The sequence below is a fragment of the Ochotona curzoniae genome, unplaced genomic scaffold (assembly GCF_017591425.1).
Source record: "Ochotona curzoniae isolate NIBS_2020 unplaced genomic scaffold, NIBS_Ocur_1.0 scaffold_2476, whole genome shotgun sequence".
Classification (NCBI taxonomy): Eukaryota; Metazoa; Chordata; class Mammalia; order Lagomorpha; family Ochotonidae; genus Ochotona; species Ochotona curzoniae.
In genome coordinates this window covers 20,135,524-20,163,105 of record NW_024467095.1, presented here as the reverse complement: position 1 = coordinate 20,163,105, position 27,582 = coordinate 20,135,524, and the positions used below count along the sequence as shown (strand labels likewise).

The 27,582-nt window shown below is 57.4% G+C and overlaps 1 protein-coding gene across 9 annotated transcripts in view; it reads left to right on the top strand.

Annotated features, from left to right (window-relative positions):
• The window catches only part of AGAP3 (ArfGAP with GTPase domain, ankyrin repeat and PH domain 3), a 52,176-nt gene that overhangs the window by 5,931 nt on the left and 18,663 nt on the right, over positions 1 to 27,582 (top strand). For 4 of the 9 annotated variants that reach the window (XM_041002179.1, XM_041002176.1, XM_041002178.1 and 1 more), the window contains 8 exons: positions 20,583 to 20,641; positions 20,905 to 20,992; positions 21,185 to 21,270; positions 21,460 to 21,601; positions 21,924 to 22,058; positions 22,225 to 22,352; positions 23,117 to 23,275; positions 26,800 to 26,892. In XM_041002179.1, coding sequence (XP_040858113.1) covers positions 20,583 to 20,641; positions 20,905 to 20,992; positions 21,185 to 21,270; positions 21,460 to 21,601; positions 21,924 to 22,058; positions 22,225 to 22,352; positions 23,117 to 23,275; positions 26,800 to 26,892 — 890 coding nt within the window. Of the gene's footprint in view, positions 1 to 18,656; positions 19,558 to 20,582; positions 20,642 to 20,904; positions 20,993 to 21,184; positions 21,271 to 21,459; positions 21,602 to 21,923; positions 22,059 to 22,224; positions 22,353 to 23,116; positions 23,276 to 23,782; positions 23,873 to 25,660; positions 26,634 to 26,799; positions 26,893 to 27,582 lie in introns of those variants that run through there. The other 5 variants (XM_041002183.1, XM_041002182.1, XM_041002181.1 and 2 more) reach the window with 4 other exon arrangements.

Genomic DNA, 27,582 nt, shown 5'->3' with positions numbered 1-27,582 from the left:
GAGCTTCTTTCGGGTCTCCCATGTAGGTGCGAGGTCCCAAGGCCTTGGGTCATCCTCAACTCTTCCCAGATGATAAGCAGGGAGCTGGATGGGAAGCAGGGCTGCTGGGATTAGAAGCAGCACCCATATGGGATCCTGGTGCGTGCAAGGCTACTGTGCTGGGCCCTGTATATTTCAAGAAGGTTTGGAGCGGGCGCTTCCTCCTGCAGGGGATGGTGTATCCCGGGACGGGTCAGGCAGGAGTGTGGAGTAGGTTGCAGTCATGCCATGTGCACAATGGGGACCCCTCTGCCAGATTCTGAGGCTCTGATATGAAAGGAGTGGCTGCCTTTCCTGGAAGGCATTGGTCAGGGGAGACGCCCAAACAGCAGCCTATGTTACCTTATATGCAGCAAATTCTGAGTTTGTTTGTATTTATTTATTTATTAAAGATTTATTTACTTGAAAGAACAGAGAGAGAGAGAGGGAGATCTCGATCTCTCTGCTATAGTTCGTTGCCTATATGACCACAATGGCTGGGCTGGTCCAGGCTGAGGCCAATAGCCTGAAACTCCAGCTGGACATCCCACCTGGAGATGGATGTGAGGGTCTGGCACTTGGATCAGCTCCTGCTGCTCTCCCAGATGCATTAGCAAGGGGTTAGGTTGGAAATGCAGCAGCCAGGAGAGGAAGCTTGTTGCACCTCTAGGCTAGCTCTAGCATTTTTCTTTTTTTAAGGGTAGCGACCGTGTCAAAGTTATCATTGCTCTATTTTATGTATTTATCTGAAAAGCAGACGGAGAGAGCTTCCACATGCTGGTTCATTCCCCCAAATGCTCATGTCATCCTGGCTAGAGCCAGGCCAACACCAGGAGCCAGGAACGCCTCCGTCCTGGTCTCCCACCTGAGTGACAAGAAACCTAATTACCCTGAGTCAGCAGTGCTGCCTTCCGGGCCTGTGCTGACCGGAACCTGGAGTGAGGAGTGGAACCTGGAGTGAGGAGTGGCGCCTGGCCTGCCCCAGGCCTGCCCCAGGCCCTTGGCTGGATGCTGGTGGGTTAGCAGGCTTCCAGGCCTCAGGCTGAGTGACTGCCCCAAGGAAGCTCTTCCGAGAGACAAACCCTTCTGGAGTGTGATTTCAAAACTTCCAGAATACAGGTTGAAGTGGAATGTGGACTTCGCGTTCCTGCTCTCAATTTCTTCTGGATGTTGAAATCTCCGAGGGAACGGGTGGCCCTCTGTGCCGTTCTCCGTGCTGTCAGCAGAGCGATGCTCGCTCAAGATTTTTTTAAATTTTTAAAAATTTGTTTAAATGTGTTTCATCCTTAACTTAAAGGATGAAAGTAAATCTATGTTTATTACAGCAATTCCAATGTAACCGGAAGCCAAAAAAATATGCTTCCTCCCAATCTTGTATTTTTTTCCATCAGCTACTGATGGTTTGATTTTAAATTTTCTGCTTTTTTTTTTTTTAAGATTTTATTTCTTTTTATTGGAAAGGCAGATTTATGGAGCGAAGAAGAGATAGAAAGATCTTCAGGGCCCAGCGTGCTAGCCTAGCAGCTAAAGTCCTCACCTTGCACGTGCCAGGATCCTATAGGGGCGACGGTTTGTGTCCCGGTGGTTCCGCTTTCCATCCTGTTTGCGTCCTGGGAAAACAGTAAAGCACAGCCCAAAGTCTTGGGACCCTGCCCCCTGTGGAAGACCCGGAAGAGACTCTTGGCTAAGCTCAGCTCCGGACGTTGTGGTCACTTGGGGAGTGAATCATCAGACAGAAGATTTTCCTATCTGTATATCTGACTTTGCAATAAAAATAAATAAATCTTAAAAAAAAAAAAGAAGGAGGAAAGAAAGAAAGGGCCCGGCATGATAGCATAACAGTTGAAGTCATTAAGCCCTGCGGTGTGGCCTAGTGGCTAAAGTCCTTGCCTGAATGCGCCAGGATCCCATATGGGCATCACTTCCAATCCCGGCAGCTCTACTTCCCATCCAGCTCCCTGCTTATGGCCTGGGAAAGCAGTGGAGGATGGCCCAAAGCTTTGGAACCCTACACCCGTGTGGGATACCCAGAAGAAGTTCCTGGATCCTGGCTTTGGATCGGCATAGCATCGACTGTTGTACTCACTTGGGGAGTGAATCATCAGACGGAAGATCTTCTTCTCTGTCTCCCCTCCTCTCTGTATATCTGATTTTCCAATAAATAAATAAATCTTAAAAAAAAAAAAACCCACAAAACCCAGTTAAAGTCCTTGCCTTGAACACTCCAGGATCCCATATGGGCGCCAATTCTAATCCTGGTGGCCCCAGTTCCCATCTAGCTCCCTGCTTGTAGCCTGGGAAAGCAGTCGAGGATGGCCGAATGCTTTGAAATCCTGTACCCGCGTGGGAGACCCAGAAGAGCTCCTGGCTCCTGTCTTCGGATTAGCTCAGTTCCAACTGTTGGTGGGGTTTGAATCAACGATGGAAGATCTTTCTCTCTCCCTCTCTGTAAATCTGCCTTTCCAATAAAAATAAATAAATCTTTTTTAAAAAAGAGAGAAAGTAAGATAGATCTTTAGTCTGGTGATTCACTCCCCAAATGGCTACAACACCTGGAGTTGAGCTGATCCAAAGCCAGGAGCCAGGAACTGTTTTGGGTCTCCCACATGGGTGCAGGGTCCCAAGGCTTTGGACCATCCTCGACTGCTTTCTCAGACCCCAAGCAGGGAGCTGGATGGGAAGTGGAGCTGCCGGGGCCATATGGGATGTTGGTGCTTGGAGGTGTGGAGGATTAGGCAATTGAACCATCATGCTGAGGCCCTAGAAAGGTGTGTTGCTGTGTTTTTGGGTGGTAGATGTCCCTGTGGGAGAAGAGGAAGCAGCTGGATTAGGCTGTAACAAGGAGCCCAGGACTTCTTCCAGGTATCCTATGTGGCTGGTGGGAAGCCAGGAACTTGAGCCTGCCCTGCTGCCTGCCAGGCTATGCCTTAGCAGGAGACTGGGTGGGAAGCAGAGGAAGGACTCGGATCCAGGATGTGAGCATCCCAAGGTGTGACTTCACCTGCCGTGCCACAAAACATGCCCCAAAGCCACCTTGGTTACCTGTTAACACGTGCAACAGAGCCAGCACTGCGCCTGGCACATTGCATACAGAAGTTAAACGCGAGTCCTTATTCTAGAAGAGGGCACGGGATCCTGTGTGAGGAACCTCAAAGGAAGATGGTGGGATTAGGGGTCTCTGTTTTATGACTCTCGCTGCCCTGACAGTTGCCAGGTGCACTGGGCCTGTTCTCTGCTCCCTTTCCTGGCTCCTCCTTCTCTCCAGGTAAAGGGAAGGATACATGGAATGACTTTCCTTGTCTTCATTACCACTAATTTTCATTACTGTTGATGGATTTTTTTGGGGGGGGGGCAGTTATTTGCACTGTGCTTAACCCTATTTGTATCTTATTTTCCTGTTGGTTTGTTAGTTGACTTCTTATCAAGCCTAGGATGGTTTTAATCCTCTTCACATGTATATTTTTCTAGATCACACATTGTCCTATTGGTTGGAAGTCAGGCCCTTACTCTCAGAGCTAGCTCAGCCTCACAGTGGCTGGAGCTGAGCTCATGGAGCCTCTCACTGGCCACCATGGCAGGCTGTCCTCACCCCCGCCCCACGCTGGGTCCGGGTGGATGGGCCCTTGGTACTTCTGTGCCTGTCTTCTGCGTTGAACCAGTTTTGTTTTCCTCCTTGTTGTCATCCCTGTACCGCCTAGGGCACTTTATCTGTCACCTTTTCATTGGATGTTTCTTTGCCTTGCAACAGAAAAGCCCAACCCAGGCTTATGGAGTGGAATTAAAACTCCGTCATGGAGGTCGGCGAGCCTTAAAGATCCAGACTGCACCCCCCCCATGCCGGGTGTGGCAGGGCTGCGGGGGTCCAGCTCTGCTCCTGCCCGCAGCCGTGCTCGCTGCCTCTGCTGGGGCTTTGGCAGGAATCTCATGTCACTTCTCTGCTGGAGGATTAGTGTCCAGTAGACCCCAGAGCCTCATGTTTGAGAAGAGTTGTGAAGCTCTCCAAAGGTCTGCTTTGGCTCAGTTACTGCTTCTAGATTGTTCCAGACTGTCAGTGATGTGGTTGAAGCCCTGCATGGAGCAGTGCTTAAAGCCCCGACTGCCTAGGTTTGCACCCTGGATTGTCACCCCATCGCGTTGCAGCGGAGTGATGGGGGAAGGTTCCTTGGCGTCTCTGTGCCCGGGCCGTGGCACTGGGGGAATGAGGATGAGCGGCAGGCGGATCATGGTGTAGGTGTGAGAGTGGAAGCTGCTAATACATGCACAGCTTTGAGTGCTCTCCACTGGGGAGCCGGAGCCTCATCGCTCACCAGTCAGGTTGTCACAGTTGCCTTTGCCAGGGTCACAGTGAGGTGATGACTTGTGAAATCCCACAAGCGAGTGTGTTTCTGGAACCCCAGTTGTGAGTGTGGAGGTGGGTAGAGAGCTTGGGGTGTGTGGGTACAATCTGGCCAGGCCAGGGGCAGGGGTGCCTAGGGCACAGGCCCCGGGACAGGGCGGTATGTGTGTCTGTATATGTGTATCTCAGGTTGGGGGGGCTGTGACTCAGCATTGTCTTTCTTGCATCGTCATGGTCTGTTGAAAGTATCTTGTCCGCTTCGGCAGTGTCTGATAGACCTAGATGAGTCACATGTATAAATTAAAATCTCCAACAGGTATAAAGAAAAGGTACATCCAGTTTTAACACTGTGTCTCATTTAACTCAAGACAGCATAGATATTGTCATGTCAAGTGTCCTAGTCTCCACGGGGAGCCATGAGCTGTCTCCTGTGGCATGTCCGTGCTGCGGCTTCAGGCCCTGCCTGGCACCTCTGTGCTTCCGTGCGGGCCTTTTTGCCTTTGCATGGCATTTCCATGACCCAGTGGCCACCTGTGTCCGGGAGGAGCCATTCCGATGTATAACCTATAAGATAACAGAGAAGCACCTGGTGGCTATTAAAACACAAAACAAAACAAAACAAAACAAAACAAAATGCAGTGGCAGAAGGCAGGAGTAGGTTCTTTCTGCTGTCCCTTTTCAAATGGTTGTATTTAATTTTTTACAAAGGATGTGCTACCCAGATAAGAACTGCCATTTTCTGGCAGGCACTTAACAAACATGAATTCAGCCGAGTCCGTGGTGATGGCTAGCAGACAGATGCATTGAATGAGCTTTTACTGAACTCACAGCACTCTTGGGGTCCCTATGCATCTCCTATACTTCTGTTGTGTGGGTTTCCTGAAGTGGAATCGTGAGTCAGGCAGCTCAGTCTGAGAGTGGTGGTGTGGACAGCTAGCCTGGCACCTGTTCTTGCAACACCATGCCGTCGTGCTATGCCCGGGGTCTGGTGGGCTGCAGGGTGGGCGTCTGGGCAGCTGGCAGCCTCTGGTTCGCTGATAGGCACTCCCTCGGCAAGTCTGCCAAAGCCTTCCTCAGCAAAGGTTGTGGTGGTTCTTGCTCCCTGTTTTAGTAAGAGGTATGTGTGTATGTTCCTTAACTTCTGCTGAGTGGTGTTTATCCAACTCTCAGCTGGGGTGCACTGGGAGCCCTGTGTAACATCTCAGACAGGGATGTCCCAGGCCGCCTCAGGTCCCACTGGGAGAGGGCGGAGGGGATCATGATATGCTGAATTCACTGACTTTTCAGCTTCTTTTTGAGCTTCTCTCATCCTACCCTGGGTCAGCCATGGAACCTTGGGCCATCGGCTCTCCTGCCCTTGGATGCCCTAAGGATGCTCGGTAGGAGGTGCCATTTGAGGGGTCCACATCCTGCTTGGAGCCCTCGGCCTGGGTGCTGAGCCACAGTACAGCTTATGAAGGATGTGCCCCATTTACATGAGGCAAGAGTGAGCTCATAGCAGCTGAGCTGGAGTCCACAGTTCCTCTGTGGGGATGACAGGGTAGGATTTAAAGTCCTAGAAACCCTGCTCCAAGACCCACCTTCAGTTCCCAAGCACAACCTCCCCTGCCCCTGCCCAGGACCCAGCCCCTACTGGCTCCTGCCCTTGGGCCTCTGCTCGCTCGCTGCCCAGCAGCCTGGCCTGCTTGGCTGGGAGCCGCCCCACATTGGCCTCCTGCTTGGCAGCCCCCTCCCAGACTGGCTCACTTCAGGCTTCCCCTCCTTCCCGCCACTCCGCCCACCAAAGCCTTCCCTGGCCTTGATCCCACAGCAGCGCTGTTGGCCCAGAATGCCGCCTCCCCCGCTGGCATGTGTCACGTGCTGCTGGCTGCTTCCTCGCTGAATGCTGAGTCCCGAGTCCCTGACGCAGGGGGACTTCAGCCAGCAGGGAGCTGCCCCACTTCTGTACTGGGTCAGAAAAGCCCTGCTGTGGTGCCCTGGGGCAGCTGTGGGGCTGCCTGCTGGAGGCAGAAGAGCGAGAGAGGGACTTGGAGACCGCCAGGCAGTGGGTTTGTGAAGGCCTGGGAGCTGCCTTGGGCTGGGGCCTGGGGGACCTGTGAATGCCCTGAGGGGTCAGAGATGAGACTTGGGAGTTGGCAGGACGCTTAGTTGCCCTGCTTCTTGGTACACACTCCTGCTGGGCTGTCAGGCTCGGTCTCTGTGCAGGAAGGAGAGGCCTTGGGAAGTGCTGGCCTGAGCGATGTTGGGATGGCCGAAGAGCTGGGATCTGGGGCAGAGCAGTGGGGTGCAATGACCCTGGTGAGAGTGGGCTCTGAGAGCTAAGGACACTGCCCTGCAGTAATGCGCCCGCAGCTGCGCTGCCAGGAGTACTTCTGTGGAGTGGGGAGCCCTCAGCCTGAGAGGTACAGTGGGGTGGGTGTCCATTGAATCCAGGTTGGGGGATGACACACTCGGGGGTGGGGGCGGTGTGTGGCGTGTAGACAGAGCCTGGTCTCATATGACGTAAGAGCAGCTGTGAGCCATCCAGGGTATTCCCACATGGAGGGAATCATCCCGTGGGGTGGGGCAGCAGTGCCACAGCCCTTCCTTCCCTCATGTGCCCAAAGCTTGATCAGGGGTAGGATTTGTTTTCATGACAGATGGGATGGGGGGAGGACGGGGCATAGCCCTACCCAGCAGCAGTGCTTAGAGTGGACCGTGTGAATGGCATTGACGTGGGGACATTGCTGTGAGCTGGAGATAGGGGTGGGGGCAGAGGGCCACGTCTCTGGCACCAGGGCAAAGTTGTGTTGGTGGAAAAGCAAAGCATTCTGTCTCCAGAGTATCTCCAGCATACATGTGCAGGGAAGCGGTCAATTCCACATCCTGATCTGAGGTTCAGGGACAGCCAGGGGATTGCTGTTGGGAACTGGCCACCATGAGAGGCCCCACCAAAACATGGTTTTCCTGGAGTAGCAATTTCATTATGAAAATTGCTGGCATATGGGGGGGAGGGTTTGGGGAGGGGTGGGGGGGAATTCCAGTGCCTATAAAACTGTGTCACATAATGCAATGTAATTAATAAAAAAAAAAAAGAAAGAAAAAGAAAGAAAAGTGCTGGCATCGCATCGTGTGTTTTTAAAATTGTTCAGGCATGCCACCCCACACTGGGTGTTGGTGCTGCGGATATTACAAGATTAACAGTTCTTACTGAGAGGGATGAGTCCCAGGGTGCCAAGCTTGGACAGCGGGATGGGCTCTGCTGTTTTAGGGAGAACATCAGCACAAGGGTGGCTTTCAGGAGCTGGATGCTGCCTGCCGTGCCGACCTATCAGCTGTTGGAGCATCCTTGCACTGTGTCGGTGATCCACCCCCTGCTTTGCAGGTGCAGCCTCCCTGATGTGAGGATGCGGAGGGATTTTCCCAGGACTCACACGACAGGACCCCATCATAGGAAGTTTGGCTTCCAAGCCTGTGTTCCTGGCAGAATCTTTTATTTGTTTGTTTTATTTTTTAAGATTTACTTTATTTATTTAAAAGGCAGAGTTACAGAGAGAGAGAGGTATTGGGGGGGGGGTGGTCTTCTATCTGCTGGTTTAGTCCCCAAATGGTTGCCATGGCCAGGCTAAAGCGAGAAGCTTCATCTGGGTCTCCCATTTGGGTGCAGGGCCCAAGCGCGTCCTCTGCTGTTTTTGCAGGTGTATTAGCAGGGAGCTGCATTGGAAGTGGAACATTTGTGATTCAGATGACCACTCACATGGCATGTTGGCTGTAGAGGCAATAACCACAGCCCCAGCCCCAGAATATTTTCTGGTCTTGGAGTGACCAGAAAATAGATAAGAACCAGATAAGAAACAGGAAGCCTAGAATTCGTAGAAGTAAAGACTTGATAGATTCCACTCCTCTCCCCGCTGAACCCTGAAGGATTTGCTCACGTCCACCATCTTGCCTTGTTTCCGTTTGCTGTGGATCTTACTCTCATTTCTTTCTGGTGAGTACAGACGGGATGGTCCTGCTCCGCTTAGAGCCAGTGTATCTCATGGCACACAAACATGATTCCAGTGTGACTTGTGGGAAAATTCACAAGGATTCTCTAGCATTTAAGAGCTGCTCCTGGGCCCAGTGCAGTAGTCTAGTGGCTAAAGCCCTTACCTTTAACATGCTGGGATCCCATAGGGCGCTGGTTGTAATCCTGGCAGCCCTGCTTCCCATCTAGCTCCCTGCTTGTGGCCTGGGAAAGCTGTCAAGGATGACCCAAAGCCTTGGGACCCTGTACCCATGTGGGAAACCCAGAAGAACCTTCTGGCTCCTGGCTCCAGATCAGCGCCGATCTGGCCATTGTAGCTACTTGGGGACTGAATCAACAGAAAGAAGATCTTCCTTTCTGTCTCTCTTCCTCTTTGTATATCTGACTTTCCAATAAAAATAAGTAAATCTTAAAAGAAAAAAACAAGAGCTGTTCCTTAGGGTCAGCGTTGCAGGGAGGGATATTGGTAAAGCTGCCATCCACAGCTCCAACAGCCCATGTGGGCTCTGGTTCATGTCCTGGCTGCTCTACTTCTGATCCAGCTTCCCACCAGGGCTCCTGGGAAAGCAGCGGAGGATGGTCCAAGTATGGGGTCCCTGCCAGGACATGGAGGTCCTAGGTGAAGCTTCTGGCTCTTCAATCCAGCCTGGCCTGGCCCTGGTCATTGCGGTCATCTGGGGAGTAAACCAACAGATAGAAAATCTCTTGTTCACTCTCTTTTTCTATTTTTATTTTCAGAAAATACTTATCTGGGGCCCACTCGAGTTATCTGTTAACTTATCTGTTGCTTTCTCGAGTGCATTAGGGAGCTGGATCAGGAGTGCAGCAGCTGGGTTCCCATGGGATGGCAGTGTCACCAGTAGGCTTAACCTGCAGCTCCATGCTCCCTTAGATGTCTTACGTATCGTATCGTAATTGGTGTGGGTTCAACACAGAACAGGATCCTGCATGACATACTCTTCTTGCCGCAGGTCCACATTCTGGATTCACATGATGGCCTGGTGTCACTTCCTCTTCTATCATGCAGGTGGCCTGTGACCTGAAATGGAATCTAGAGACTGGATAGGAATTCTTGTCTGAGTGACACCAGGGTCGGGACAAGCAGGTCTCCCTGCTGGGAAGGCTCAGGTCCTCCTGCTGTGCTTAGTAAGCAATGGCTGGTGGTGCTATGCGCCCTCCTCAACCTTTTTGCCTGATGGCTTTAGCTTCCATCCTGGTCCTTGTCCGGGTAGGTAACCTTGAGGTGGTGGGAAAGTGACTCCCGGGGGCGGACATTTGGTATAGAGTTAAGATGGCCACTTTCCCTATGAGGGTTCTTGGGCTGCAGTGCTGGCTGTGCTCTGGGTGCTAGCTTCCTGCTGACGCACACCCTGGGAGGCGGTGAGTGATGCGGTAGTGATTGGGTACCTGACACCCAGAGAGGAGACTGGTTTGAGTTCTTAGCTCCTGCAGCCTGGCCAGCTGTTGAGGACCCTTGGGGAGCAAATCAGAAGGTGGGAGCTTTCATCCTTTCTGCCTCTCTCTCTCTCTCTCATTCCTCTACTCCCTTTTTCTTTCTTTCTTTCTTTTTTTTTTCTGCTTCCCAAATAAATTTTTAAAAAATGAAAAAAGTAGAAAAGGAGCTCTCTAACCCTGAAGTAACTTCTGCCTTCTGCAAGCATTGGCTAATGTCTTTCTATCAAGAACAGCTTCCCCCCACCCTGCCCTTTTTTTTTTTTAATTTATTTTTATTGGAAAGTCAGATATACAGAGAGGAGGAGAGACAGAGAGGAAGATCTTCCGTCCACTGATTCACTCCCCAAGTGGCTGCAACAGTCGGAGCTGAGCTGATCCAAAGTCAGGAGCCCGGAACTTGCTTGGGGTCTTCCATGTGGGTGCAGGGTCCCAAGGCTTTGGACTGTCCTCGAATGCTTCCTCAGGCCACAGGCAGGGAGCAGCACTCATATGGGATCCCGGCGCATGCAAGGCAAGTTCCTTAGCTGCTAGGCTACCGCGCCGGGTCAAGATGGATTTCTTAAAAAGATGTATTTATTTATCTACAGGTCAAAGAGGAGAGACAGATCTTCCATGCACTGGTTCACTGCCCAGGTGGTGCAACATCAGCCAGGTTGAGGTCCAGAGCCAGTTGCTTTCTGCAGGTGCCCCAAGCACTTGGGCCATCTTCCACGGCTTTTACCAGGCCATTGGCAGGGAGCTGAATCAGAAGTAGAGCAGCCGGGACACGAACTGGTTCCCATATGGAATGACATCACAGCCTGCAGCTTTACTCACTGTGCCGCAAACTCAACCCTGTCTCGTGGATTTTTGTTGTTGTGCAAATGTTGAGATCAATTGCAAAGTTAACAGATTTAATTACACTTCCGCATCATAGAGTAGGAGAGTTTGCTTACAGCGCATATGTGCTAGATAAACAGCTAACATGCCCGTTATACAAAAGCTCCTGTTAACTGTTAGGATGCTAAAAAATCTAAGAGCAAAGCAGGAAAAGAATAGTGCCTGACCCAAGAGGAAGCACACGTTGTTGCAAAGCTGCACACTGCTCCACTGGCCATCGAGGGAGCGCCAGTGCAGGAGGCGGAGAGACAGTGAGCCGGCGACTTGGGATTTGTACAGGCTTGCAGACATTCTCGCTGCTTGCCCGGGGAGAGCAGGGGAACGAACCGCTACCGCCAACTTGGAAGAGGAAATCAGTATCATCCATTAGCATGAAAAATTCACGCGCTTTTGAACCTAACTGTCCTACTTTTGGGAATGCTCCCAATGGAAAGAAAGCACATAGATACACGGGTGTTGATTGCAGCTATGCGTGTAGTGGGAAAGAAGGAAGACGGCGGCCCGCGTGTCCCTCGCCAGGAGGAGTGGTTGAATAATGGATGGGACAGCTACCCTCTGAAGTGTCCCGGAGGGAGGACAGAAAGCGGGAACAGCTGTCTGTAAGGAGACGGAGCCTCAGGGCCTGCATCCGGAGAGGAGTTGTCGGAGCGTGTGCTGAGGGTGTGTTTATTCCCGAAAGGAAAATGCGAGGAAGTGGCCAAGGGTACAGACCATGCGAGGAGCCCAGAGTCCGCAGCAGCTGCCAGTGGCGAGGGGCCAGGGCTGCCGGACACAAGTGTCAGCAGGGAGCCTGTGGCGGGAGGGGGGGAGGCAGGAAGCTACCCGCAGTTCTGTCGGACCCTCGTCAGAACAGCCTCCTGTTTATTCCAGGGCTTTTTTTCCCAAAAGCCTGGCAACCTTTATACACCTTTCAGCAAACAGGAGTGTAGCGTCTCTGTTGCCGCTTTCTCATCAGTGGCTGTCACCGTTTCCTCACTGTTTTGATATGTTCCCTTGTTTTCAAGCATGTATCATGCCACATTTTCTCTTAAAAAAAAAAGTCATTCCATTTGTTTGTTTATTTATTTAGAAAGGCAAACAAAGAGAGAGACCTTCCTTCCATCTGCTGGTTCACTCTGCAGATGGCCACAATATCCAGGACCGAGCCAAGCTGAAGCCAGAAGCCAAGAATTCCATCTGGGTCTCCCATATGTTGGTGGCAGGAATCCAAACACTGCCTGCCTTCCTAGGTGTACTCACAGGAAGCTGAAGCAGACAGAGCAGCCAGGGCTCAAACCTGCCGCAGGCACCACAGTCTGCAGCTTAACCCGCTGTGCTACAATACCCACCACGAAGGAAGAGTGTTTTTGGAAAAGAGGCACTGTGCCAGGAAGGCCAGGGTGGGGCCACGTCTCCACGTGCGTTGCAGGAAGGCCAAGACGGGGCCGTGTCTCCATGTGCATGCCAGTACAGGGAGGAGAGGAAGGTAGACAGCACCAGGTTCTGGGTGACCTGGGCTCTCATTATCCACTAGCTGGTGACTTATTCAAGTCACTTGACATGTGGGCCTGATTTGTCCCTTCCTCCCAGGGCTCTGTTGACTATAAGGACCAACACATTTCCAGGGCTCAGTGTGGGCCATCAGGCACAGTGTGCCACTTGACTGTAACAAGCAGCCAGTGGAGTCCTGCGTGGCTGTTGCCACTGGTCAGGGTACCAAGGCGGCTCAAAGGACATGGGCTGGAGGCTGGCTGCGTGTGCCCTGCAGGTCTGCTGGAAGAGGTGAGCTGACAGCAGATTGCGTATGAGCTTGCACAGCAGAGACAGGTCATGCTGTCCGTGTGGTGTGGAGGCTGAAGGTCCTACAGCACCCCCAGGCACTTTGCGGTGTGGTGGTAGCCATGAGCTGGGCAGGGTAAACAGAGGCAGCTCGCAACGGAAGGGGCCTTCACGGCCGGGTTGTACTGTTGCCAGTTCCGTCTTAGGAATTGAGACATGCCCAAAAGCTCCTTGGCCCTCCTGAAGCTCTCATGCCCCTGTACACCTCGGCCCCTTCCTGGAGACCCTGTCTTTATTCATCATCTCCGTGCTCCTGGCAGCTCCTCCCACACGAGTCCTGCCCTGGAATTGTGTATTGCACTTTTGTAAACAGTACAATGAATGTGTTGGAACTGCTAAGAAGGCATGGCGGGCACGTGAACTGAGCATCGTGGAGGCCCATTGCATTGTACAAAGCTGGTCGCTAGTTCCTAGGGCATCAGGTGGACCATGCGGTCAGCTTTGAAGGGAGAGGATGACATTGAAACGTGACAGGAGAGGTAGGTTATAGGTCAACATGGTGATGCAAAGGTGGGGTGCATCTTGGGAAGGTATATGACATTTCACAGTGTGAGGCCAGAAAGCCCAACCAGTGTGACATGGGGTGGGGTGGAGGGTTGGAGATGGCATTAAGCATCACTATCTCCTGGTATTGTGCTGCCTGGCAGGGCATGGCTGTGAACATGCTGGCTCCCTTTGCCCTTCAGAGAGGAGCTGCACAGAAGTGGGGTATGCCTGGGGGGGCGGGGCTCGGTAGTCCTGTTGGTATTTCCATCTGTGCCAGAATCCAGGCAGTTGCCACAGCTGGTCAGGGTTGGGTAGGGTGTGTGTAGGACACTCCCGGGATCTTAGAATGTGGCAGATGGGACAGGGTCAGAAGGCCAGGTGGTGGCATAGCAGGCCTGGGGCTTTGCAGGGGAGCCCTTTGTCCTGTCCAGTGATGTGGTTAGTAATGAAAACGGAGACGTGACTCTGGACCAGGCGTTTGGCTTAGCTGGTCAAGCCATGGCCAGGACACTCGCGTCCTGTATCCAAGTGCCTGGCTCGGAGTCTTGGCTTTGCTCCCAATCTCAGCTTCCTGCTAACACACACCCTGGGAAACAGCAGGTGACGGTTCAGGGAGTTGGGTCCCTGCCACCCACATGGGAAGCTTGGCCTGAATTCCCAACTCCTGTCTTCAGCATGGCCTGGCCCAGCTGTTGCAGGCATTTGGAAAATGAACTGGCAGATGAGAGATCTTTTTATCTTGCTTTCTGCCTCTTAATGAAAACAAAACAAAACAAAAGTCATTAATTAAAGAAGTTACTCTCAAGTAGCTGGTAGCTGGTTTGTGACTTAAGACCATTTCAGGCCGGGACGACTCTGCCTGTCTGTCCGCTGTCACCTTGGTGTCTTGGTGCCCTGGAGCCCAGGACCTGTGATTGTCTGTTTCCCTCCGCCTTCCTCAGCTCCCTTAAGCTTTTCCATGGGGAGCAGAGGAATGAAGACTGCGTGAGGGAAGCCCAAACACCCTGAACTTGGACTGGGAGGGTCCAGACTCCCTGGATCCAGCGAATGGTGCTTGGGGTGGGGAGTCGTGGGCTCGAGGGGTAGTTACTGGGCCAGTCCCACTTGCCCTCCCCCTGGAGTGCCCTCCCCCATCTCAACTCGGCAAACGTATCCTGTGGGTACAGACGGGAACAGCGGTCTGGTGCCCAGAGTCCCGCTGTGCCCCTCTCCATCACCACCTTTACATGTAATACAGGAGGCCCAGAGCAAGCTTTGAACCCAGAATCTGTGGTGCCTGGCAAGATGCTTCTAAAGTCCTTATGTTACCCACATGAACATGGTCCTATTTTTTTTTTAATTATTTGAAAGAACATATGTGTGTCTATGTGAGGGAGTTGGGGGGAAGACAGGGAGAAAGAAGTCTTCCATCTGTTGGATAGCTCCCCAAATGGGCTACAGTAGCCCCAAGCTGAAGCCAGGAGCCAAGCACTCCATCCTGGTCTCCCATGGCGAGGGGCTCGCAGGCGCGGGGAGCAGTACCAGCAGCCAGGACTCAGACGAGACCTGCTGTATGTATGGGCTGTGCTTCCCAGGCAGCGGCTCGCCTCAGAGCCACGGTGGCAGCCCCAGCTTCGTTCTTTCCTACCGAGTCTATAGTTGCTGTCATGTTCTGGGGCTGTGGTAACTCAGTACTGTGAGCCAGTGGCTTAAAGGCACAGAAGTGGATTCTGAGAGCACAGTAAACTGTGCAGGCTGTGCCTCTCTAGCTAGGCACTGTGGAAGGATCTGGAGCCTGGGGGCCAGCCCCTCCCAGCGTCTGTTAATGTTGTCATCTCTCTCGGCTCTTGTATCTCCCCCTTTTATGACACCAGTTGTTAGATCAGGGCCCACCCCAAGCTGAGTTCTATTAGGAAAGCATGAAGCAACCAATAATGACCTCATGTTTCTCTCCAGTGGCCCCATTTGCAAATAAGGTCGTACACACCCTGCTGTCCCGGGAGCTCCTAGGTCCCCCTAGCAGCGAGGTCTGGGTGGATCCTTTAGCCTGTGACCAGCCAAGGACCACCTCTTCCAGGCCTGCCTCTAACCCTGCAATGGGAAGGGAAGCCACGGCGCATGGGCGCCAATCAGTATACACGCCCTCGTGAAATCAGTCGCTTCCCTCTCCGAGAATGTTCAGTGTGCCCAACAGGGTTCCACAAGAGGAATAGGAATCCCAAGAAAAGCACCCTGGGGGAGGGGGTGGCGGTGTTGGGCATTGCCCACGGAGACCGGCGACTCAGGCAGGGATGTCTGTGCAGGTCCTGGACGCCGTGTAGGAATGGGGAGAGCTGCGGATGCGCCCCCTCGGGCAGTCAGGTGTGTGGGGTGCTGGCAAGGGGTAGGGAAGTGATGTGGCCTCATGTGGACAGCCACGGCAGGCCTCCTCAGGGTACTGACCAGGTCAGGCCAGGTTGGCAGCAGTGCTGGCCGGGTGACTGCAGGGAGACTCTGGGAAGCTGACGCAGTGGCCTATCTTCCTGCTGCAAGCTTTGAGGTGCTATAGCCATCGGCAGGTGTGAAGGGAGGCAGCCCCAAGAAACTCCCCTTTCTTCTGAATTTTTAAAAAAATTATTTGAAAAGCAGAGTTACAGAGAGAGGGAGAAACAAACTGAATTTCCCTCTGCTGGTTCATTCCTTACAAGGCCACAATTGCTAGGGCTGGTCCACGGTGAAGCCAGGAGCCTAGAGCTGTTCTGGGTCTCCCACCAGGGTGGCAGTAACCCAAGCACTTGGACCATCTTCTGCTGCTTTCCCAGGCCATAAGCAGGAAACTGGATTGGAAGTGGAATGACTGTGACTTGAACTGGTGCCCATATGAGAAGATAGCATTGCTGGTGGAGGCTTAGCTGGCTATGCCACAACACTGACCCCTCCTTGTGATTTTAAATCTGCAACTCAGAGACCTGTGTAAAGAGGTCTGAGACTGGCCTGTTCACTGGGCACTTGGCTCACCTCCTACTGCCTTCCTGGTTTCTGGGACCCTAGGTGTGACCAACTCAAGTGGCTACCAGCCTTCATTCCTGCAAATCCAGCTACCAAGACCCCAGGAAGGTACTTTGCTGCCACCTTGTGGTCAAGAAGTGCCTGATGGCTCTCGGCAGTCCAGTGTGGCTTTCTAAAGCCACACTGGAAGAGCGTAGAATTTTTCCTGCAGAAAGTGCCACCAGCCAGGGCCCTTCACGGGAAGCTAGGTCTTTGTGACCTTAGAGAAGGACCTGCATGAGCTTCCTGTGCATGTAGGCTGCGGCTGGGCATGGCCCAGGGCTTTATCAACCAGCACACACTTGAATGGAGGCCAGGTATGCAGCTGGGGGATTCCCACAGACAGCTGTCTTTTCCCTTTCCGTCACACCTCACCCCTGTTGAGTGGTCGGTCTTCTCGAACCACCTGTACCCTGCCACTCTACAAGCCCTCCAACGCGGCAGTGCACCTGCAGGTATCTGAGTCAGCCTGCTCTCCTGACATCCAAGCACTTGGGGAAGGGAGGGGTGATCTTCTGCATTCTTACCCACCCCCCGCGTGACCCAGAATCCATGCTGAGTTCATGTGGGTCTCTCAGAACCCTCCATGGATTCTGGGAGGAAGTCCAGCCTGGCACTCCAAAGGCTTCCAGAAACTGAGCCAGCCTCGGGGACAGCCGTAGGGAATTTCTGTGCCACTGGCGTGATCCCGGCCCACAGCGGCTCAATGTTGGGTTGCTGTCCCTGGGCCCAGCAGGTGCTGGCTGAGGGGGGGCAGAGCTGGGTTTGCTGCTGGTCTGGGGAGCAGGAGTTTGTCAGCTAGAACAGAGACCTTGGCCGTGACCTGCGGCTGACTCAGGGAGGAGGGTTGTGCGGGCCTGCTGCTCTCCCCCCTGGCTGGGGGACTCTCTCACCGGCTCCACATCTGGGGATGTTTAGGAGCAGGTGCCCTTACCTGCCCGGTTGCTGGGGGAAGGTAGGAGGAAGCAGTCAGCCAATGATGAAGCAGTAAGGCTGTTGTGTTTTGACACACTAGGCTGAGCTTTCTGCCTGGAAGTTGTGTGCAGGGGCGTGGGGAGCATGTGTGTCCCAAGAATGCAGGGTGTCCTGGGGGAGGAGGGGATGGGGACGCCGGGAACGCCTTCCCTGCCTTCTCTCTCCATCCTCTCACATCCGGCTATCCACCTACCGACAGAACCAGCGGGATCCCAGGCGATCTGTCCCCTGCCCCGCATAGAGCAGCTCCCATTCCTGTGCTTGCACTTTGACTGGCTTATTTTGAGGAAGGGGTATTTTCCTGTGTGTGTGAGACAGACATACATATCCAGATAGGGAAGTAAGGCAGAATGACTGCATTACTTCCGTCTGGTAGCGCTGGGAGGGCGCAGTGAGGAATCCCGGAAGGGTTGCCCTGCAGAACCAGTTAGCATGGGGGGCAGGCCTCCTGGAGCACACGAACCCACCCTCTGCACTGTGAACAGCCACCCGCCCCCAGGCCTCTCCAGGCCCGGGAGATCCAGCCCAGAACTTGGGAGTCTCCAGGCCTCCTGGTGGTGGGGAGCACCTGGGCTGAGAGGCCCTGCCTTTCTCAGGCATCCCCCCCCCTTACCCCATCCCCTCTGGAATGTGCTGCTTTTATCTCTGCAGCCCTGAGCAGGACCGCTGAAAGGCATGGTGGGAGTTGGGTGAGGTTAGACGGGGGTGGGAGAGTGGGGGTCTTTCTCTCCCAGCCTCCCTCGTTCCCCTGTGAGGAAGCACACAGCCTGTGCTCCCTGCTAGGACTTGAGCCGGCTTCTCTCTGCTGTGTGGGTGGACTGCAGGGGGTGCTGGCTGTTGGGGACACCCCGATGGACTGCCTGCCTAGGTTCTAGGGGGAGGGTGGTACAGCACCCCTCAAGGCAGGGGCCGCTGTTTCCACCAGCTGCAACTCTGCCTCTGCACGTGGCTGCTGAGGCTTGCAGGGGTGAGTCCCCTTGCAGAGCAGAGTCCAGGCCCAGGCAGGTATCCCCTGCCCACGGGCAGGCTGGCTCAGCCAGAGGTGCATCTTCTGGGTTCTGCAACCTCGGAAGGACAGGGCGGCCTGGGTCAGGAGCTGCAGTCGGTGGAAGTGGCATCCGGCGTGCCAAGCCAGAACCTCAGATGGGGTCGCAGAGGCCCAGGGGGCAGGAGACTTGGCTCCTGGACTCCTCACGGAGGGCTTTCCATGGCCCTGGCCCTTCCGATCAGCCTTCCTCTTGTGAAGCTGGTAACCCTTTTCACTTTCCTCCAGAACCTGGCCCCCATGTGTGCCGCACTCCGAGACTGCTATTTATTTAGCGAGTTCTTAATTAATGACAGCTCCTCGCCTACCTGCCCAATCCTAGGAGGAGCCCGGAGCTGGAATTTCCTGTTTTCTGTGGGCTCCCGGGGGCTGCCCGAGCAGGCCGGCTCCCCTACGCCACGCCGCCGTTCCCGGTGTTCCAGGCCAGACTTGCTGCCTCTCCTGGCTGCTCTGGCTCCGGGCCTCTCCAGGTCTGGGCTTGCCGGCTCGGAGGTGGAGGAGGTGAGACACCAGGACGGCCGACACCAGGTGCCCCACAGGCCTGCGGTCCGTGCGCTCCGGCCGCGGCCCCGGCCCGGGCCCAGCCCCGCGCCCCTCGCCATGGGCCTGGCCCTGGCCCGCCGGCCCTGAGCATGGAGCGGGGCTGGCCACCAGTGGACGGCTGCAGCGGGGAGCGGCCCGGCGCCTGCCGCCGCGCCCTCAGCGTCTGTGACTCGTTGGACCTGCAAGGCGCCCCGGCCGGTCGCGCCGCCGCCCTGCAGGCCGCCCTGTGCGCCGCGCGAGAGCAGCCGCTTCGGCCTCGGAGTGTGTGCTCGGGCGGCCCAGGGCCGGCGCCCTCCAGCGCCCGGGGCCTGCTGCTCGGTCTCCTGCGCCCGCGCCTCGGCCGCCGTGGCCCCGCGCCGTCGGAGTCACCCTGCTCACCGGCGGCCAGTCCTGCGGCCAGCCCCGCGCCAACCCGGCGCAGCCGCCCCTCGGGGGAGCCGGCGCCACGGCCACGGCCCACGAGCATGACGTTCCTGGAGGTGAACCGTCTGGAACTGGCGGCGGCGGCAGCGGCGGCCGAGGCGCCGAGCCCCGGGCTGGGCCGATCCGGTAGCTCAGGCTTCTTGCGCGGCGCGTCCTTGTGGAGCAGCCAGCGCTGGCAGGTGTTCCGTGGCGGCGGCGGGGGGCGCGGCGCCGAGGGCCCCCGGCGTGGCCTATCTGCACTAAGGAAGAGCTTCAGCTTCCGCCTGCGCCGCGGCCAGGAGATTCGGCGTTCCGAGTCGGGGCTGCTGGCCCGGCCACCCCGCGCGCGCACCCGCAGCGACGGCGACACTGGCTCTTTGGGTGCCTTCCCTAGCCGTCGCGACCTGCTGGGTGCCGAGGCCCCGTGCGCCTCGCCCGAGCCGGGCCGCCCCCGCACCGCCACCAGCCTCTGGAAGCTGCTTACTAGTCGCTTCCGCAGGAGGGAGTCGGCGTCCGCCTCGCCTCCCGCCGTACCGCTGTGGAGCCGCCGGGCAGCCGCGGCCCCCGGGTTCCTGGGCGCGCCGAGTGGTAAGGGGACCGCTTCGCGGAGCATTGGGTGGCCTGTCCGGGTGGAGCCATGTGCGAATCTGCCGGAAAACCTACCTGGCGGAGGTGGGCGCACCATGCGGACCGCGAGCTAGCTGGGTCTGGCGCAAGCACCAGTTCGAGTGTCTGGGGTCGTGGGTAGTGGTAGAGATTCCAGGCAGGCAGGTTCGGGCAAAAGCCTTGCCCCCTGGCATTCTGGAGGAGGAAGAAAGCTCCTGGGTTTGAACTGCATCTGGGTCTCCTATTTGCCCCTGGAGGCTGGAGGTGGGGCACGTCTTCTAGCTCACGGGCTCGCATTAAGCTGAGTTTAAGGGACTCCTTGGGGAATCTCGTCCTAGGAGCTTTTGCTTCAAAATTTCTTGGGGACAGCGCGTCTGGGAGCAGGGACTGGGAGGCGGGCACTGCACAGCCTGCGCAGCTGTCCCAGGCTGGAATATGTGCACGGAGACCCGGGGCATTGGGATGGGGCTGGCGGTAACAAGGCTCGAGGTTTCCCGCCAGAGCTGGCCCGCCGAAGGGAAAGTGGGCGCGGAGGTGCTGCTGCCCACCGGGGAGGAGTCTCAGGGAGGAGTCTCAGGGAGGAGGGCGGGGCCGCCAGCACTGCGTTCCACCTGCCTCTCCCTGAGCTTGGGTGTGCTCCACCCTCTTTTTCCTTGGCTCAGGAATGTAGTGAGTGGCACCACCCTGCCAAGGGTGAGCTGCTGCTACTCGCAAGAGGCCAGCCCCTCTGCTGGTGCTCAGGCCATTTGGGGTCTAGTTTGAGACCTGCTGTCCTCAGGTGGGAGCTGCTTACCTCCTCGGGGTAGACAGAGGTCTGACAATCCTCGCTAAAAGTTCTGCCCTGCCCTTCCCAGTGAGCTAGGGTCAAAGTTGGGATCCCATCCCGTGCTGTCCTCTGGCCTTGGCCCAGGAGAGGACACTGGCAGTGGGGGATGAAGGGTAGGACAGATGTGTGTCTGGACCCTGGCCCTGACCCTGACCCTGACCCAGCGCCTCTGTCTTCTCAGACTCATTTGTGAACAGCCAGGAGTGGACCCTGAGCCGCTCAGTGCCGGAGCTTAAAGTGGTGAGTGAGGCCCCCTGAGCTGCCGGTGGGCCAGGGACTAGCCTGGGGGAGGCTTGGAGCTGTGTGAACTGACCCGGGCTTCTGAGGCTCCCACTCCCTGCCTCCTTTTGGTTCGGCCTCGCCCACGGCCTCGGGCTTGTGCCAGCCTCTCCCCACCCGCCTCCTACCCGCCCCTGACCTGGGCTCCCTCTCTGGGCCTCTTTGTCTGCTGGCCTGCCTTGGGTGCCCTGTGACCACAGCTCTCGCCCATGCCTCTCCTGCAGGGCATAGTAGGAAACCTGTCTAGTGGGAAATCGGCCCTGGTGCACCGCTATCTGACGGGAACTTATGTCCAGGAGGAATCCCCTGAAGGTGAGCGTGGAGCCTGCGTGGCTCCGAGCTACACTCACCCCTCACTGTCCTCAGTCACTGCTTGGGTGCGGGGGGGTCTCAAGTTCCCATTCCCTCATCCTCTTACCTCTTCGGTGGAGAACTGCTCTTCCGCCCTGCTGGGTCCTCCTGGGCTCTCTGCGTGGGCACTGCTGACCCTGCCCTCTGTCCTAGGGGGTCGATTTAAGAAGGAGATTGTGGTGGATGGCCAGAGCTACCTGTTGCTGATCCGAGATGAAGGAGGGCCACCCGAGCTCCAGGTGATGCTCCTGTCCCGGGTCCCGGGATCACCCCCTGTGCCTGGCACCCTTTCCTCGAGGTTAAGGCTTGGGATTGGCCAAGGTTGTTCGTCTGGGGGAAGGAGGGTGGCTGGCTTGAGCCTGCTCTCCCTGTTCCTCGCCCTCCCGAGGGGCCAGGCAAGGCTGTTCACTTTGCTTGGTCTCCCCTAGTTTGCTGCCTGGGTGGATGCGGTGGTATTCGTGTTCAGCCTGGAGGACGAGATCAGCTTCCAGACGGTGTATAACTACTTCCTGCGGCTCTGTAGCTTCCGGAACACCAGCGAAGTGCCCATGGTGCTGGTGGGCACACAGGGTGAGAGGCAGGGCCTGCAGGAGCCTGCGAGGAATGGGTGCAACCCCCAGGGATCGGGGTGGGGAGAGTCCCAGGCTTAGTGCTCCCTGGCTTAGTATGGCCACCAGCGAGGCGCTCATGGGCATGTTTTCTGGAGAAACCCGGAGACCACCTGTGGGCTTGTGGTTGAAATAGTACTCAGGCACCTACCTGCATGTGTCTTCAGCACTTCGTGTGTGCCCTGCGCTGGGGCCTCAGCACACCCCCCCCTCCCCCGCCCCGTGCCCACATTGCCCTAGCTTTGCCACCTGCTGAGCGGATCCCCTCCCACCACCTCCCACAGACGCCATCAGTGCTGCCAACCCCCGAGTCATCGACGACAGCCGGGCCCGCAAGCTGTCCACAGACCTGAAGCGCTGCACCTACTATGAGACCTGTGCCACCTACGGGCTCAACGTGGAACGCGTCTTCCAGGACGGTAACTCGGGTCCCAGAGCAGGGCACAGGCGGTCCCTGAGCCGCTCCCCCACGTCCCGCTGCCCTGTGAAGCGGGGGTCGGGGTGAGGGGCGGGGTGGAGGCAGGTGCTTTGCCGGGCTCTTAATTTCTCCCTAACGGGTATAACTGACTCTGCTGTTCTCTGCAGTGGCCCAGAAGGTGGTGGCCTTGAGGAAGAAGCAGCAGCTGGCCATTGGACCCTGCAAGTCCCTGCCCAATTCGCCCAGCCACTCGGCTGTGTCTGCTGCCTCTATCCCGTCTGTGCACATCAACCAGGTGCGCAGCCCTGTTCCTCGGTGGTCCTTTTCTGCCTCTCTGTTCTGCCGGCCCCCTCCTCATACCCATCCACCTCCCTCTGGCCTCCCAGCCTTGCATGTGGCTCCAACTCCACAGCCTGCGTGCTTGGCCTTGGCCTCAGCTGTGCCTGTGGGGGACTGCAGCTTCCTGCTGCCCTTTCCCAGCCCCTGCTCACCACCCTTTCACCCGCCTACCCACCTGAGTGCAGACAGTGGACACATTTGCTCCCCGAGGCCCCCCTGCCAGGCAGCGCAGGGAGAAGGCTCTGTTCTTCAGGCCTGCTCCATGCCAGCCCTCTCCTTTCCCTGAGCGACAGCCTGACCTCTGGGAGCGGGGCGTGGACGGTGTCTCTTGAGTGGTTCCAGGCCCCATCCGCCTGTCTGCTGGTCAGTTGGAAGGACAGGGCCCGGGCAGCAGCCCCCTTTTGCACAGGACAGGGCTGCGCGAAGGTCAAGTGCCCCGTGCTCTAGGCAGGGCGGTTGTCATGGGCTCCTGGAGCTCTGACACTTGTGTGTGCTGGCTGCTCCCTGCTGGCTTCTCCTCCCTTCCTGCTTCCCTTCCCTGTAACTCCCTCTGATGGGCGTGCTGCCTGGGCGAACAGCCCTTTGTCAGCCGCACACACACCTTAAAGGCCACCCTCAACTTCCTTTACACCTTCGCCTCTACCCTGCAGCCTGCATCCCCAGACTCCCCACCTAGGCCGCACCCCAGAGCCACCAGCAGCAGCCCCTCTCTGTTCTTAGGCCACGAATGGCGGCAGCAGCGCCTTCAGCGACTATTCCTCCTCAGTGCCCTCCACCCCCAGCATCAGCCAGCGGGAGCTGCGCATCGAGACCATCGCCGCCTCCTCTACCCCCACTCCCATCCGCAAGCAGTCCAAGAGGCGTTCTAACATCTTCACGGTATGTGACCCGCCCTGGCCTGCCCCAGCCGCCCTCACAGAGCAGGCAGGGCCCTGGGAGCCCCAGCTCCCGGCCAGGAAGGCGCCGTCCACAGCCTCTTGCTCTCTCTCTCTCTCTGTTGTACATAGATGCACACACGGCTCCTAGAAATTCCTTCCCGGTGCCCTCAGAACCTTCCAGGCTGCATCTCTGGGCCCTGCAAGGGGGCTGCCCTGGGCTGCCCTTACCATGCCCCACCTTCCCACATGCTCCCTTCCCCTCCCCTCCGCCTGCCGCTCCCTCCCTGCCTCCTGCCCAGGCCCCTTGGGGGTGTCTGTTCCAGCTGAAAGGGAATCTTTGGCCTAACCGCCCTGACCCCCTTTGATTCAACAGCTAATGAACCGGAGGCCGGAAGGCTGTTTGCCCAAGGCGACACAGAGGGTTAGCTGGCCGAGCTAGAGTCAGAGGCAGGCCTCCCTGCCAGCCTCGCGGCTCTTGTCCCGTTGCCCCCCTGCCGAGGGGGGCCTCATGCTTCCCACCCACCGCTGTGATTGGTTTAACAAAGGCTTAGCCACCTTTTCCTGGGCTTCACCACGCTGCCTCGTGCCTCCCTCTCAGGTTTGTCCTGTCTCCTTGTGAGCTCCTTGCCCCTCCCCGCAGACTTCCCCGCCGACCCCGGGGTGGGCTGGGCCAGCCCTGCCCGGGGGGCCAGCCCCTCAGCTGTCAGCACCTCCCTCTGCTACCCTGGGATCTGCCGTCTCCAGCCCCCAGCATCTAACACAGGGTGCCAACCCCAACCCCAGCCTCCCGCTGGGCTTTAGGCCAAACTCTGGTTTCTGGAGCCTTGGCCACCCATGCCGGTTGTGCCACGATGGCACCTGTCCCTCTGTGCCACTGTGCACCTCTTACCCAGTGCCAGGGTTGGGCTCCTGCCTTGGGCCCTCGGGGACCCTACCCAGATAGAGCCAGTGCCCTCGGGTCTTTGTCCTTGCCTCTGCCCTGCCCAGCACGCATCCTCCCTGCACCCCTGGCTGGCTGTTTGCCTCCCTGCTCCACACCTGCCATCCTCTTGTCATCATGCTGATGGACCCTCTTGCCACTGATGGCTGCCACTGCACTGCACTTGCTCAGCCCAAACCATCCTGGCTTCATAGTTTCTCATTTCTGTTCACATCCATTAAGATGCACAGCCCTGGGGCCCTCCCGCTTCTGGCAGGGCCCAGCCTGCTGCCTGACCTGGTACCTCCATCATCTGTTGCCTCCGTTTCGTTCTTAAGCTCCCATTTCCACCCCCCTGCACCACCCCCAACCACCGCTGGCTGGCTCTGTGACAACCCCAGGACCCCCCCTCCTGCGCTTCCTCTGCGGCACCTTCAGGCCCCTGTACCCTGTGCTCTCTGCTGCCTGCCTCAGCTGCCCACCCTGTTGCCGCCACCATCGCCGCCTCCAGTTTGCTCCCGGCCTGGCCTTCCTGCTGGGCCCCCTCATTCTCTCCATCTGCACGGTGGTCCCTTTACTGTCTCTCTTGCCATTGTTCCCTCGCCGACCTCACTTGGCACCGCTGTGCCCGAGGCCACCACAAGGCATGCCCATCACCATGGGTGTATCTGGGGACTTGCCCCATCATCTTCGCTGCTGAGACCACCCATCTTCTCCCTCCTAATCCTCCCTGGCTCGAGGTGGGAGCTTCTTGTGTCGCGCCTGCTCTGTGTGGCTGGTGGTCCCTCCCTGACACACCTTGGTCATGGCTGTGACCTCCTGTCTCCCCACCATGACTTCATGTCCTGGCTTTGTTCTCTGCTCTTGCCTGGTTCCCATCCTCCTTGCCCCTTTGGGTTCTCAGGGGCCCTTTGGTGGTGGGGGCCTCTTGGCTGACCCGCCTGGCTAAGGGTGGGCCACACGCCACTAGTCCCGATTAGATTCTTCTGTCTGGGGACCTGGTGGCAGTGCTCCCACCCCCTCCCTGGGCAGAAGGGGCAGAGGGCCGTGGCTGTCTGGTTTTCGTGGAGCCCAGGAGGGGTTCCAGGGGCAGATGCAACCCGCCGAGCTGCCGGGCGGCTCTCTGCCCAGTTCTTCCTGCTCCCTCTGGCTGTGCTGTACCTCCCACGCTGCCCTTGCAGTCCTTCACCCACCCCTCCCTGTGCCCTTGGCTCCAGGAGGGATGGATGGGCCCCGGGCCAAGTGGCAAACCCTCCCAGCCAAGTTTGTCTGGGCTGGGCCGTGCCTGCCCAGTGGTGTAGCCGCCTGCTGCTGCCTCCTCCGCCTCCTCTGCCTCCTCCTCCTCCTCTTCATCCCGCTGCTGCCTCTCCCCAGGCTCCTGGGTCTGTGCCCTCACCAGTGCTGACCGACTTGTGCGGGGGCTTGAGTCTAACTTGCCAAAAATCTCTATTCTCTCGATATTTGCAGATATGTGCCACTGTTTCCAACTTTTCATCAACAAAAAGGCCTTTCCAACTCCTTCCAAATTAGAAGACCAGGTGGTGACACAGCACCTCTGGACATTGCCCCTGTCGGGGCCGGAGGCGGCCCGGGCCCTGGGACTGCTCTCCCATGAGAAGCGGCCGCGAGAGCCCGCTCCAGACACCCACAAGAACCTTTGTAACTAACCCCCACACCCCCCCCAGGGAAGGCTAGGAGCTCCGGAGTCCGCGCTGGGGGGCTGCCGGAGACCAGGTCCCGGCCCGGACGCTGCGCCAGGCTCGCTGCATGGAGAAGAAGGGAGCTCGGCCCCACGCCAGCCCTGCCCGGCCAGCGCGACGAGGCCCAGAGGGGCGGGGGAGGCCCGGCCCGCCGCCCGCCCACCGGCCCAGCTGCTCCTGGGGGGCGCTTTCCTGCCCCTCCCCTCCTCTGCTCCTTCCTGCATGGACTTCCGCCGTTCCTGTTCCTGCTCCTGTTCCTCCGGAAGCCACCGCTGTCGCCGTGCTTGCCTTGCCCCTCTTTCTGGCCTCCTCCCTCACCCCCCCACCATTTCCTAGGATCCGCATTTCAGGCGGACTCTGCCCCAGGAGCTTGGCAGGGCGCAAAGGGCCTCTTCCGGCCTCTCTCCTCTCTCTCTCCATCCACTGTGCCCCCTTGGGCCACGCGACGCTCTCGGTGCCACGTGCCGTGTGGTGTCTGTGCCGCAGCCGGGCCACCTGCCCGCTCACTCGCGGTCTCTCCTGTCCCTGCCGCCCTGGTTGGTCGGGTGCTCCCGGCCAGCCCTCAGTCCCCACCGGCCACCTCTCCTGGTCCCTCCTGGCCCCCAGGCCCCACCCCCTGGGCTGCGTGCTCCTCAGGCCGCAGTCCTTCCTGTCCTTGCTCTTGTGAGGGGTGGGCCCGGCTCAGTGACCTGTGCTGCTCTGTACGGTGCCGTGTGTAAGAATAAACCCGTTGGAATACTCGTGGTCTCAATTCCTTCCCGCCCCAGCGCCAGGGCTGTCGAGGAGGAGGGAGGAAAGAAGGAGGGAGGGTGGGGAAGAGATGCTAGCTGGGCAGTTTCCCCGCCCCCTCCCATCCCTCCTGGGACCCTGGCCCCCGTCAACAGCTCCTCCTGTTTTCTCTTGCAGTCTCGGAAGGGTGCTGACCTGGACAGAGAGAAGAAGGCTGCTGACTGCAAGCTGGACAGCATCGGGAGCGGTCGGGCCATCCCCATCAAACAGGTCAGCACTCGCCTGCCCTGGTGGTCCCAGGACAGCTGGGAGCGAGGCCCAGCAAGTACCAGAGGCTGCTCCTCCTCTGGCCTGTGTGTTGAGAGGCCGCCCGCTCATGCCCTTAAGGAGAGGACAGGTGGTCCAGGCAGGAGGCCCAAGTGAGGCCCTTCCTGCCTTCACCAGTCCTTCCCTGGGCTCGCGGCTCTGCCTCTACCTCCTGATTGCCACTGGAGGGCAGCAGAGAGCTACCTGCAGGCTCCTTTGGTTCCGCCAGCCGTTGCTGGTTCCCAATTCAGCCTGGAGAGCTTTGTCTGGGCCTTCTATCCAGAAGCAGATAATTTGCAGGGGTGTGTCCGGGCGGGAGGGTGTGCGGTTTACACCCATCTAGGTTTAATGGTGTGAGACCCTTCCTTTCTGAGACATTGCAGTGGGTAGGAGTGGGGGCCTAGGTACCCTGAGGCCTGGCTTCCCCCAGACCTCCAGCCACGGATCCATGAGCTAGGAAAGACACTGGACACTGGAAGGCACCTGTGCTCAGGAAGGCGGCAGAGAAGGGAAAGCTTGGGTGGTGATGACCCCAAGGAGCTCAGAGCCTATGAGAACTGGGTAAGGGAGGAGGAGTGTGGTGGAAGCCTGGCTGTGGGATCCCCCAAAGTACTGACTTGACATGGCTCTTTCTGGGATCTGGAGGTGGAAGAC